We start from the raw sequence: 14,050 nt of genomic DNA, 5'->3' as shown, positions 1-14,050 counted from the left end.
AGTAAAGAGAGAAGAAGGGTCGTAGTACCTGATGGCTTCCAGTTGGAAGAAAAACAAAAAAAGTTGCAGTGTTAACATGAAATAATACAAATTATGTGAACTGTACAAAGCCGCCCAGTTACGGTGTTATAAAATATTTAATAAAAAGTCCAAGAGTTCCACTCAACAAAATTCCCTGTAATTTTTTCCAAGAATTGAAAAACCAAAGTCCCCCATATTGTTAAATTTATTCAGTATAAAGAAACAACAGCGCGCCTTTACCAGTTTTTTTTGATGTCAATACGTTTGTGTTTTTTTTTCTTTCACGGCAGTGCGCAATGCTTCTAGAAACTTGAACAATTTTGTTTTTTTTTTTTCTTGATTGTATTTTGGCCACAAGTGTAAATATGCATGGTTGCCTGGTGTCGAGCTCCCCAACTCCCCCCAACAAACACACACACACACACCAGAGCATAGCACACAACACAATACTCTGAAATGGTAATGTTCTCCCTCTCTCTCTGTCACTCTCTTGCTCTTTCCCATTGCATGGTTGAGAGTATATATAAAAAAGTGCTTGTGTGGGCCCCCACCATATTTAGACAGTGAGTGAGCGAGCGAGAGAGAGAGAACGTTATTGCTGTCAATGGCATTTCCCCTCATTTTTGTGTGCTTCTTCTTGCTATCAAAAAAAGAAAAGAAAAAATATTAATGATTATTTACAGTTTCAGTATCAGAAAAAATCGTAGACATTTATGTTGGTCTCGTTGCGGGACGGCTCGCAAAGTTGAATAGAAACTAAAAATATCTAAAAAAAAGAAAAATGTTTTCTTAAAAGAAAATTGTCAGTGAAAACAAAAACAACATAAAAGACAAAAGGAAAAAACAAAGTTTTATCATAAAGTGATTGCAGAAACAAAACAAAGATAAAAAGGACTTTTTTTTTCGTGAAAACCGGTGCATGGTCTTTCCCACATCAGCAAAAGGCGGCCACAAGCACCACCACAACGCCCCGTGGCAAAAACCAAACTTGAAAGACAATCATCCGCGCTAAACAAACCAGTGCATAATTTTGTGTATTTCGGGTAATTTAAATTCACCGCCACCATTACCCACTATTACCACCCAATTCAGCAACAGCAACAGCCCTTGGAGGACGTTTGTGCTGTTGGTGAATCGGTGGACTCCATGATGGCTTTGCCCATGAATTCTCTATATTCCCTGACATGGGGTGACTATGGCACCTCATTAGTATCGGCCATCCAGCTGTTGCGTTGTCACGGCGATTTGGTCGATTGTACGCTGGCAGCGGGTGGACGCAGCTTTCCGGCCCATAAAATTGTTTTATGTGCTGCATCACCGTTTCTGCTGGATTTGTTAAAGGTAAGTGGCAACAAATGCGTTATTTGTTTAAGGTTTATAAGAATACTTGTTATTTTGTTATTATTTTAGAATTGGCTAAGAATTTTCCACAGTGAAATATGAGGGTAAAGGGTTGTCCGAACAAGTGTAATGTCCAGATTATAAAGTTTGATGAATATAAACAACACATTTTAGGAATTAAAGGAATTCCGTCCTTCAGCTTTGAAGTTTTATAACCTTAAAAGTGGTCTCTTACAGGTCATTTTCCAATATAGAATATATTCTGCCATTTGAGGATAGGAGACCTGCCAAAGGGTAAATAGCTGATTCTATAGCTTTTATGGTTGAACTTGAAAGCGTATAAATAACCAATATCAGTATATCTTCAATTGGTTAAAGCTCTTTTAAATTAATTCCATAATTGCACAATCCCTAGTAGTATCTATGCGGTTAATCTAAACACCAGGGATTATACACATGGATTTTCTTCATGAGAGATTCCTGGTGAATTTGAATAAGTGGTAGAAGGTCTGCAAGTCGTTCATGTATAGAACATCTCTTCACGATCTGTCATAGGTAGAAAGCTACAAGAAGGTCTACATTGGAGCACCTTCCTAAGTTCTGTTCTTGAAGGGCTCTTGTTGAAATGTAGAATGACTTTTGCATGTCACTCTGTACTGAACATCTCTCCACGATCTGTCTTAGCTAGACGGTCACAAGAATGTCTACCTTAGAAGTCCTTCCGAAATTCCGAGCACACATAGAAAAGGTGGTGTAGAAAGAAGGTTTTGAATCATTTTTCCTATACTAGTTTTGAAATGTCTTCTATATATAGAGTCCATGGATCTTGCAGAGCATTCTAGTTGTGGTCTGAGAGTAATAGGTTCTCTTCAGACCAACTCTCGGGATGGCCTGAAAATTAAACGGTCTGTAACAATTCTCTAAAGACTAGCTGAAATAAATATGTTTTCTAATCTGACTTACATGTAATGACATTGATTCGACTACTAACCTAACACCTGCAGAAATTATTTCTAGTGTTCAATATTTATGCCTATCATGGTTTGCTTCTTCAGGTTTTTTGGAGTATTCCTTTTAAATTCTTGCAGAACCGTAGCTTTACATCTTGTCTTTTGGTATTCTAAAAACATATTCCGATTATTTTGGAGTTACACAACGACCTCCAAAGGCTTTCCTCTAAAAAAAAATTAAAGAGATTTGTTTACATCTTGGCTAACATGATATTTAAAAACGAATTACCATTTAAAATAGTTCCGCCCCAACTAACTAACCAGGTTCTGCTACTTCGATACAAGGCCTACATAAGGTCGGCCAAGTAGACTATACTGTTAACAACAATTTGACACTACTGTGTGATTCGACTCTCTTTGAATTTCAAACTTAGGTGTAGGTGGGCTTTACTGGTCGACCTCATATAGGTAATTTTTCGAGTAAATTTAATTAGAGGACATTGATTCCAATACCTATTCTGTTTCAGAACTTTGCCTTCATGCCCGTTTTTACACATTTCCATATTTTCCGAATGTCGAACACGACGACGATCTGCCTTAAATATCTTACATTAAATTTATAACAAAAATATTAAATTTGTTGGACTTCTAAAAGCTTCCCCAATTTAGAAACTTGATCACTCATATTTGAAATAGTTGCCTTGGGGTTCTCAGCAGTGTCCTGCTAAAAGATATCATCCAATAAAAATTGATTAAAAAGTTCTTAATTCATGTATTTTCAAATTACTTACACCATTATGGATCGTGAGCTTGGATCATTTGGGACGATTGGTTTTTTCTATGAAAAATAAACTCTAAATGACAGAATGGAGGAGGCCTATATTTTGTACGTACGTGGAAGGGTATCTTCACTTGAAAATTACAACAGACTTCACCTGGAATTGAACATCAATACATTATTTCCAGGACTTTACCTTCCATCTCTACTTACCGCCTTGGGCAACGTTTCCCATAGTCTTATTTATGGTTTCCCATAAATCTTGGATTTAAATGTTTTTCAATCACCCATTTTGGCTCGAATCAGATGCCGCATACTCGGCCCTTCTGAAATTGGGTATTTGACCTAGAACTTCATCTAGAACATAACGTCAATACATTATTCCCAGGACTTTACATTGCACCACTTACCTCCTTGGGCAACGTTTCCAATAGTCTTATTCATGTCACGGAAATACCTGCAACTTTTATGCCTCATAGTTGGTTTTCCTTAAGTCTTGGATTTAAATGTTTTTCAATCACCCATATTGGTCTCCATTCAGCTGCCACATACTCGGCCCGTATGAAATTGGGTAGTTGAGTCCGTTTTCCCATCATTTATTTATCAAAAATTTCATTTTCATTAAAGTTTTTCTCTTGCATTGATTCTAATTAGACTTGTGCCCTTTACAATAATAAAAAAAGGCGCGCTTTTTCTGTTTGTAAACAGAGAGATGAGAGTTTCCCTATAGAGGAGAAGGAAGAGCCTTTGTTGGAGATATACCAACAACTACTACTACTCACATTCACGGAGAAGTAAAAGAACAAGGTACAATCTCTCCCTCCCTTTTCTCCTCTCCCACTGTCTAATAATCATCATTTGCTGCTGGCATAGTTTGTCAGAGTACACATTGTTGTTATTGCTATGCTCTGAGAAGAAGAACCAACCAGCCAAACAAAAATAAATGTGGCAGAGAAATGTTTGCGGCCGCCGGCCGTAAATTCATTCAGTTGGTTGGTTGTAATTCATTAACAAAAATATTTAAATTAAATTCTCCAAAAGACAACAAAAACAACGCACTTTATTTTTTTTTTTTACTCACATCTCGTTTGGCTTTACTCACAACAGCAATAACTCTGGACAGAAAAAATAGAAAAAAAGGTGACGCGCGCCAAATTGGTCATCTGTCAAACAATTGTTTTTTTTTGCTTCTTTTGGAGACAAAAACTTGCTGTCTGCAATCTCTTCTCCCACACTCACAACATAGAGTGGCATGGTGGGGTTTTATTAGTAAAGCACCACCTTCTGATGTTTGTTGTTGTTTCACATTGAGATGAGATGATGAGAAGAGCAAACACACAGGTTACATTTATTTCATCATCATCTCCCCCGGTCCAATAAGAAAACTCTTGATTAGAGTATCCAGAGTGTAAGGTAATGGCTTTTTTTTTGGCGCCATAAAGAGTTTTGACCGCCGCTCTATTATTTTATTTTTATTTAACTATCGACTCAATAGGCCTTTTGATGGGGAAACACTGTGTCTCATTCGTTGTTGTTGGTTGGTTGGTTGCTTGCTTGCATTGTGTCACGCAGAATAAGACCTGTTTTGTTTTGGTGCTAAACTCTGCTCTGAGGGTAATTTTCGTAATTTTCTCCTCTACCAAGTAAGATTTTTAGAGATTTCTTTAAAAGATTTCAATTGTCAATTGAGGCAAATGAGGAAATGTCTCCCTGCACTGCAAGAATGAAACTTACATGAGCAAGCACAAACAAACAAACAAACACACACGTACACAAACACATTTTTGAGTTGGTGGCGACGGCAACACAAAAAGAGGCCGTTTAATTTCTTTTTGGACTCTGAGCTTGGTGTCTCTGGGTTTGTTTTCCGACTCAACAGAGATGGCGGGTGGTAGATGAGCGGGAGTTTCTACTTCCCTCATATTGAACAGTGTTTTTTTTTTTCTAGAGAAAAAATAATGCAAAAATACTGACCTTAGTTAACCATCATTTGTTCTCGTTTGGTTGGTGGTTTGGCCAGAGACCGCCGATGAAATAGCAATCCCCATATTGTTGTTGTTGTTGTTGTGGGGAGAAGCCACCAAGAGTGTAACTGACAAACGAGAACATGATGGAAGAGCATCCATCCATCCATCCATTCATTCTGAAACCTATCTCTACTTTGTTTTCCTTCGAGTCGGAGACCAAAAAGGTCTCTGAGCCAAGGAGGCACTCATGGTGCCACTCAACTAAAACTGAGGCCAAAATTCAAACTCTCAAACATTTCAATACTCAGGTGAAAGAAAAACATAACAAAAATAAAAAAAAATTATGTTTTCGAATAAAAATTTTAACGCATTTTAAGAAAAAAAATTAAAAATTTTTTTACAAAAAAAAAAAAATAAATAAATAAATAAAAAATAAAATTTAAAAGATTAAAAAAAAAAAAATAAAATTAAAAAAAAAAAAACAAAAATAAAAAAAAAATAAAATTTAACATATTAAAAAATTAAAACTAAAAATGAGGCCAAATTTCAAAACTCTACCGAAAGATATAATTAAAAAATATTAAAGATTATATTTTCGAATAAAAATTTTAACGCATTTTAAGAAAAAAATTACACATTTTTTTTACAAAAAATACTAATTTAAAAAATAAATAAATAAAATTTAAAAATTTCTAAAACTGAGACCAAAATTCAACATCTCAAAAATTTCAATACTCATGTGAAAGAACAACATAACAAAAATAAAAATTATATTTTCCAATAAAAATTTTAACGCATTTTAAGGAAAATTCTACACATTTTTTTACAAAAAAAAAAAAAAAAATACTAATTGAAAAAAAAAAAATAAAATTTTAAAAATTAAAATAAAATTAAATTCGAAAAATTAAAAAAAAAATAAAATTTTAAAAATTAAAAGAAAAATTAAGTCTAAAACTGAGACCAAAATACAAAATCTCATAAATTTCAATACCCATGAGAAAGAAAAACATAAAAATAAAAATTATATTTTCCAATAAAAATTTTAACGCATTTTAAGGAAAAAATTACACATTATTTTACAAAAAATACGAATTTATTAAAAAATAGAAAAAAAAATTTTAAAAATTAAAACTTAAAAAACTAAAATTTTATTAATTAAAAAAAATGAAATTTTAAAAATTAAATTAAAAAAAATGAAATTTTAAAAATTAAATTTACAAAAAAATAAAAAAACATAATGTTTGGAAAAAATCATAAAAAAATCGGAAGATTATCTACACACCACCTAAAAGATATTTACAACTCCAAAAAAAATTCCATATCTTAAACAAAAAAAAATGAATTAAATTTTATTAACCCCCACCAACCTTTTTTTAACTTCGACATTTATTTAATGGTCCAAACGACACAAGTTTATTAAATATTTTTTTAAATTTTAAAAAGGATAGGTACAACGGGAAATATCTGATGGATAAATTTTTGAAAATTCTGAAACTGTAAATTTTTCGAAAAGGTTTTTGAAAGAATTTGGATTTTTGAATGTCTATTGTTCAGCACCAAAATAAAATTTTACATTTTTTCACAAATCATACAACAAAAAAAAAAAAAATAATTGTATTTTTTTTTTTTTTTGTCCAAACTTCAATATTCCCTTTCTTAAATTTTCCGTATTCTTTTTTTTTCTCTACGCTGAAAAATTGTTTTATATATATAAAAAAAACATTTTGTTGTTGTTTCCCACTTTCTATTCACATTTAATGTGGATTTTTTCTTCGTTTCGTATATTACACGTACTCAGACTCTGTCGCCGATGAACATTTCCACCACTACTTGCTTCCTCCCTTCCTTCATCGACGAAGTCGTCGTTGATTTTGTTTTATTAACATTTAGTGCAAGAGAGAAAGAGCAAGTGACCGGGGAGAGGTTGGAAATACATGACTTGATCTCATGACCAGCAACAAAAATGGCCTGTGTCAGAGCGAGAGAGTGCTTATATTAAATGAGTATCGACCAACACCACCACCACCTCCTTTACTCTTTGTTTTTCTGTTTTCAACAACCCAAATTCTTTTATATACCCAACATACATACTCCTCTCTGCCAGACGATTATATTTATTGCTCATGCTCTGTTGAAATTTTTCAAACAACAAAAACAATCAGCAAAAACCCACACGTTGTTGTCATCGTCGTTCACACACATACTCTGAGTATATTATTTCACACAGACGAAACACTTACTCACACTCTCAGAGATATACCCCGTTTTCTGTGTGTGGGGCTCTGTGTGTTGTGCGTTTTTTATACTCTGCTGCTGGCTGTACTCTGGCTGTTATATGGACTTTGTTGCCAACTCATCGATTTTATTTGTTTGTGCCTGTTTGGTGTTGTTGTTGTACGCGCTCCTGATGCTCACCACACTACATAGGCCAGAACACAGTGGGTTCATTCATTGACAAAACTCTATTTTCTCTGAAAAAGTATTTTTATTTTGTCTATCGGGACATTTTCTCTGAGAAATTTGAAATTGGATTTTTTCTGGGTTTTCTTTTCTCAGGCTCTTGGCAATTTTATTTTTTTTTTGGTTACAGAGAGATGAGAGATTAAAATTCTTACTTTTGTTTTGTTTTGGGAGTAGAACAGTTATGGAGATACCTATTTATTGTGAGATATTGTATTCTTTTGTGGATAATGGTTTGTTTTGATTTCTTTTTTTTTCGAAAAAAAAGAGCAGATTCTCTAATTGGATTTTTTTTAGTTTCAATGCGATTTTCCCGCCAATTTGTTGATTGGTTTGAGATTCTGTTTGGGGACATTTGATAGTTTTATTTTGATGGGATCAGAAGTCTTAATTTTTCTTTGGGCTAAAAATGAAATTGATATGTAATAAAAAATAACAATAATAATAATGATATATAAAATGAAAAAAAAAAAAAAACAATAGGAATATACAAATAAATGTCAACATAAAATAGTTATGATGTAATAACAGTCATAGTAATATTTTTACAAAAAAAGTAATATAAAATAAAAATCGGAAAAAAAAAACTAATAAAACATTAATATTAAATTTAAAAAAAAAATAATAATAATAAATATATAGTAAAAAGTAATAATTATAATAAAATAATAAAAAAATAATAATTGTAATAAAAAATAAATATAATAAAAATAATTATAATAAAGTAATTATAATATAAAAAATAATTATAATAAAAATATAATTATAATAAAAATATAATTATAAAAAAAATAATTATAATAAAAAAATCATAAAATATAATATCCTTAAAAAAGTGTTTACTTCGTGAACGACGAACTTGTTAGATCAAGGAAGTACCAAGATATTCTTGTCACTAGAACATATGGGAATAAAAAATATATTTCTTGAAAAAAAATAATAAAAATTTTGAAAAATAAAATATGCCAAATATGACGAGATCGAGTTTTCAAAAAAAGAAAAAAAAAAAAAAAAAACTGAAAAAAGCAAAAAATCTCTATTGGAATTGAAAGTACGACCCATATAATTAAATGTTTGAAAATTATTCCATGCAAATTTTGACCTCGAGTTCAAGAGAAATGAACGCACGATCTAGGCGGCCAATTGAGCAAACTTCAGCTTTTAAGGAATACATGCAAATTTCCAAAAAAAAATCGTAGAAATGAAACCCCTTATATGGGGGCCATACGAAGTCGTGTTCCTTCATACCCACCACGAAATTCAATTAAGAAATTTGAAACAATTCTGGTATACAATACCGCTAAAATCCTCAAAATATCGAATATAGGGTGATATCGTTATACGGGGGCTATACGAAGACGTAGGCATATATACGAGATTTTTTGTTATAGGTTTTAGTTCGCATTACGAACTTTTAATATAAAAAAATAAAAAATGTCACTAAAATCATCAAAATAGCGAATATCGGGAGGTACCGTTATATGAGAGCTTAAAGAAGATGTGAAACTGCATAGGCAATTTTCTGTCACAGGCTTAAGTACCTATTAGGAACTTCGAATGCGAAATTTCAAATAATTTCGGTGAAAAATTGTACCTAAAATCGCCAAAAAAAAAAAACGGAATATTGGGGCCTTTTATCGAGGCTATTTTCTGTCATAGTTGAAAAATTTCGCTAAAATGTTCAAAATACCAAATAAAGGGGTGTACCGCTGTATGGGGACTACACGAAGACGTGAGCCTGCTTACGCAAATTTTTGTGGTTCCTAGATAGTTCTGTTTCAGGGGGTAAAGTGCTTAGGAAGAACTTCTTAGGTAAATTTTCAGAAAATTTAATAAAATCATCAAAATACCAAATATAGGGGCGTACAGTTGTATGGGGGCTTTATGATATCTTAGCCCTATATATAGCCCATCTTCGAGCTTGACCTACCTGCAGACAAAAGACTGAGCTGTATATAGCCCATCTTCGAGCTTAACCTACCTCGAGACAAAAGACTGATCTGTGTGAATTTTTAGCTTCCTATCTTTATTCGCTTTGATTCTAGCCGCATTACAACAGACGGACGGACAGCCCTAATTGGCTTTAGATCAAGAATATATATACTTTGTTAGGTCCCAAAATTATTATTTCGATGAGTTACAAACGGAATGTCGAACGTTGGAGGTATGTTGGAGGATATAAAAATAAATTATGGCAGAGAAACTGTTGGCACGACATAGAACCTAACATCCTCGCCAGCAGGCCATATGGAGTTAAGTGGAAACGTAGCCCGCTTCTTATCTTCTTCACTATTGGCAAAATGTTTGCTATAAAAGTAACTTTTCTATGTCCCGTGTTCAAAAATGTCCGACCCGGGCCGGGCCCCAGAATGTGTACGCCTCTGTGTTTATATACCTGAAATATAGGTCTGAATTTAACATTTTCTGTCTTTTCTTAATTCCGAGAGTTTGAAACAGATTTTCTTGAAAATTCGTAGGAAGTGTTTTACAAATAGTGGAACATTTTTGTAAAAAAAAAATATCGAAATACTCACGATGTGGTTGGATATTGTGGCCTCTGAGGCATCTAGGTATAACTCAAATTTATTTGAGACCACCCCATTCTCGTGGTATCCAAAATCTTTATTTCAAAAATCCAATCTATGATCCAAAACATTGCTGCAATGAAAAAAAAATTGAAACAACAGCTAAAATTCCGATTAAGACAGAAACATGGACTACAAAAAAAACAAAAACAAAAAATAGCAACAAAAAACTTGAAGAGTAAACCCATACATTTCTTAAGGCATGGTAACGCCGGAGATGGTGGTGGGGCAGGGAGGGAGGGAGGTGAGCTATAACTTTTAACCTTAATAATTCATGTGATAGAATGAGAGCTTTTTTTCCATGCGCACAACAAACAGCACAGCACACTCACACACACAACAACCAAAAAGAGATAGAGTGAGAGATAACGAGAGGCCAAAGAGTGAGACACAACTATATAACGGCGAAGGCCATTTGAAAGTATAAGTACGGGAGCCGCCAATACATACAAGTGAGCATTTGTATGGATATATACGTAAGCTCTTTTTTTCGGATGACGTTATACTCTGCAGTCGGCAATCGGCAGAGATTGTGTGCCGCTGGCGACTCTATAAACGTCTCTTTCTTACTCAAATATTTCACACGAAAAAAAAGAGGGGAAATTGTTTCCATGGGATCTCTGGCTGCGATGTGATGTGAGCATGCGAGATATATAAGCAAACGTCATTTTATGTACAAACTTGATCAGACTTGTGTGTCTCTGCAGCGTTCGTGTGTAAATTTCAAACACCTACACACATAAACAGATATTTTTTGTGAAATAAAATGTAGTCATCCCACGATTTTAAGCTCTGCTAATTTTTTGAAAGCCTGTGTATGTGTGTGTGTCTTGTTTCTCATGACTATAGTCAGCGCTAGAAGTGTCGCTGGAAAAGAAACCAAGCACAGTGTTGTTTGTGCCTCACAATCAATCGCCAGCTTTAGACATAAATGTCTTTAAATGTTTCATCAACGCTTTGCGCAATATTTGCAAAATTTGTTAATTTCAATTTTTCTGAAAGTGGTGATGTAAAACGAAAGTATAAAATACACATTCATTTGATGATTACAGTCAGATATCATCGTCGCTAGACCATATGGGAAATATTTTTTATTATAAAAGTTTAAAGAATTTTTGGTAGGAAATCTAAAAGACAGTATATTGATGAAATTGGAAATTGCCCGTCATTAAATTTCACAAAGCGAAATACTGGCATTTAGAAACCGGAAAGATCCCCTAGCCACATTTTATTAATAAAATACAAAGAAATTACCAGGCAGCAAGGAAGTATGCCGAATACTTTCATTCTTTACACTTCTTTTTTAAATCTTTGAAAGTCATACATTTTAGAGATGACCATAAATTTCAAGATTTTAGAGGAAGAAAACTCAGCACAATTTTTATTTCGGTATTTGGATTAAAAATCCCATCTATGGTTTTGTAAAAAAATCTCAAATACAGGGTGAAATAAAAAAAAAACTGCAACAAAGACAAACGCCTTAATTTTTGGATTTTTTTTTTTTAATTTTATTGAATAAAAGCAAAAAATGTCGGAAATGACATCAAAATTTAGAATAAGTTTAGATTTGTTCGAATTTGGTCACCGTTGGCACGAATTATGGCCTTCAAACGGCCAATGAACGAAGCCCGAATGTTGCTCTGCGCTATTTTATCCCATTCCCGGCAAAGCGCTTGCTTGAGGTGATCGACACTTTGGTATTTTTTAGCGCCACCCTTGCTTTCCAAAATACTCCAGACACAATAGTCCAACGTATTGGTATCCGGAGATTTTTGTGGTGGCCATTGAGCGCTGGAAATGAAGCGACGAGTGGCTTAGAAATGACAGCAGTCTGAAGTTGGTTGCAGTTTTTTTTTCATCTCACCATGTATATTCTTGATCAGCATAAAATTCTATGTCGATTTTTCAATGTACGTCCGTCTGTCCGTCTGTGGAAATCACTCTAGCTTCCGAACGAAATAAAATAGGTTGATAAAATTTTACTCAAATGTGTACTATATCTGCAGGACTTTTCGTGTTGAAAATGGGCCATGTAGGTCTACGTCTTCGTCGTATAGCCCCCATATAACGGTACCTCCCGATATGCGGTATTTTGATGATTCTAGCGACATTTTTTTTTTTTCGGAATTGTTTCAAAATTAATATTTAAAGTTCGTAATAGATGCTACGGCTTAACACAGAAAATGGACCATGTAGGTCCACGTCTTCGTATAGCCCCCATATAACGGCACCTCCCAATATTCGGTATTTTGATGATTCTAGCGACATTTTTTTACCGGAATTGTTTCAAAATTAATATTTAAAGTTCGTAATAGATGCTACGGCTTAACACAGAAAATGGACCATGTAGGTCCACGTCTTCGTATAGCCCCCATGTAACGGTACCTCCCGATATGCGATATTTTGATGATTTTAGGGACATTATTCACTGGAACTATTTCAAATTTGGCATTTGAAGTTCGCAATGGATACTACAGCCTATGACAGAAAATTGTGTGTGCATGTCCACGTCTTCGTGAAGCCCCCATACAACGGTACACCCGATATTCGGTATTTTGATGATTTTTAGCGACATTGTTCACTGGAATTGTTTCAAATTTGGTATTTGAAGTTCGTAACGGATACTACAGCCTATGACAGAAAATTGTCCGTGCAGGTCCACGACTTCTTATAGCCCCCTTATAACGGCACCTCCCGATATTCGATATTTTGACGATTTTAGCGACATTGTTCACTGGAATTGTTTCAAATTTGGTATTTGAAGTTCGTAACGGATATTACAGCCTACGACAGAAAATTGTCTGGGCATGCCCACGTTTTGGTAGAGCCCTCCATATAACAGCCCATCCCAATGTTCGGTATTTTGATGATTTTATTCATTTTTTTTATTCACCGATTTTTTTTCAAGTTTCGTATTTGAATATTGTAATGGCTTAAGACAAATGTTGCCTATGTAGGTCCACGTCGTCGTATAGACCCCCATATATAAGGGCTATAATCGGTATTTTTAAGTTTTTAACCGAATTTTTAATGGATTTTATTTTTTTTTTTGAAAATTTCCAAATTTGTTCCAAATGTTGGAGGATATTCAAAGTTCAGCCCGGCGGAACTTACAATTTTGTTTACTTGTTTTTGGGTAAAAGACGTGGAAGTCTCTCATATGGTTAGTCCCCCCAACAGAACAAAAATCGGGTTTTCGTATTTCCATTGAAATTTAAATTTCATGGATATTTCATGGAACTGCTGCACCTCTTTTGTTTACCAACAAAAATTCGAAATAAAATGTAAACAGAGAAGAAGTTAAAATCTATAACCCTCCTCTCATATCTCGAAACAAAAAATAAATTGTAAACAGAGAATATTTTCCATTGATTACGACATGAGGTTGCGGATGGCGGAGATAATAATGCTGGCGTTCTGTGTTCAAATGAGGGCTGTGAGAATGACTAGAGACTACACTCTTTAATAGAGAATGCCAGAACCCAAAACAATGTCGGTATTATTACCACCACGACCAACCGACCGACCGGCAGTCAGGCAGCTGTTTGATGTTCTATCTTTAGGGAAAAATCATGTGCATAAAATTTAAATGTGTTTGAACTCTTTAAAACTCATTGAGGCAGCACCAGCAGCAGAGATGAGGTTAAGTGCTGCTGTCTGCATTGCGTCGTATGGTATGTTCTCTGTACACTCTTCTCACTATCCTCAACACCTCATTTCTGTTATATTTTTGCAGGAACAAAAAAAGAGTCATTTGCTGCCACCACTCTATACTCTGATAACTGTTGGCAGTAATATTTGGTTTCCGTGGCATTATTTACGCAAGGAGAAACATGCTTAAGTATGCTCTGGTCAAAAAGTCGTATACTCCACATAAGAAAATGTGTCTCATGTCGTTTGAGCAAGAAATCTTTTGCAATATACGCCACTTTGAGGCCAATTCTCCGC

The 14,050-nt window shown here is 34.0% G+C and overlaps 1 protein-coding gene across 4 annotated transcripts in view; it reads left to right on the top strand.

Moving 5' to 3' along the window:
* Positions 1 to 14,050, top strand: part of LOC101894451 (transcription factor GAGA) — a 44,335-nt gene that overhangs the window by 383 nt on the left and 29,902 nt on the right. For 3 of the 4 annotated variants that reach the window (XM_020038700.2, XM_059130376.1, XM_059130375.1), the window contains exon 2: positions 705 to 1,362. In XM_020038700.2, coding sequence (XP_019894259.1) covers positions 1,168 to 1,362 — 195 coding nt within the window. In that variant the 5' untranslated portion in view covers positions 705 to 1,167. The remainder of the gene's footprint in view (positions 1 to 704; positions 1,363 to 14,050) is intronic. The other variant, XM_059130374.1, reaches the window with a different exon arrangement.

Source organism: Musca domestica, unplaced genomic scaffold, assembly GCF_030504385.1.
Source record: "Musca domestica strain aabys unplaced genomic scaffold, Musca_domestica.polishedcontigs.V.1.1 73, whole genome shotgun sequence".
Lineage (NCBI taxonomy): Eukaryota > Metazoa > Arthropoda > Insecta > Diptera > Muscidae > Musca > Musca domestica.
The sequence above is the reverse complement of the archived record's forward strand: the minus strand, read 5'-3'. Positions and strand labels throughout refer to the sequence as shown.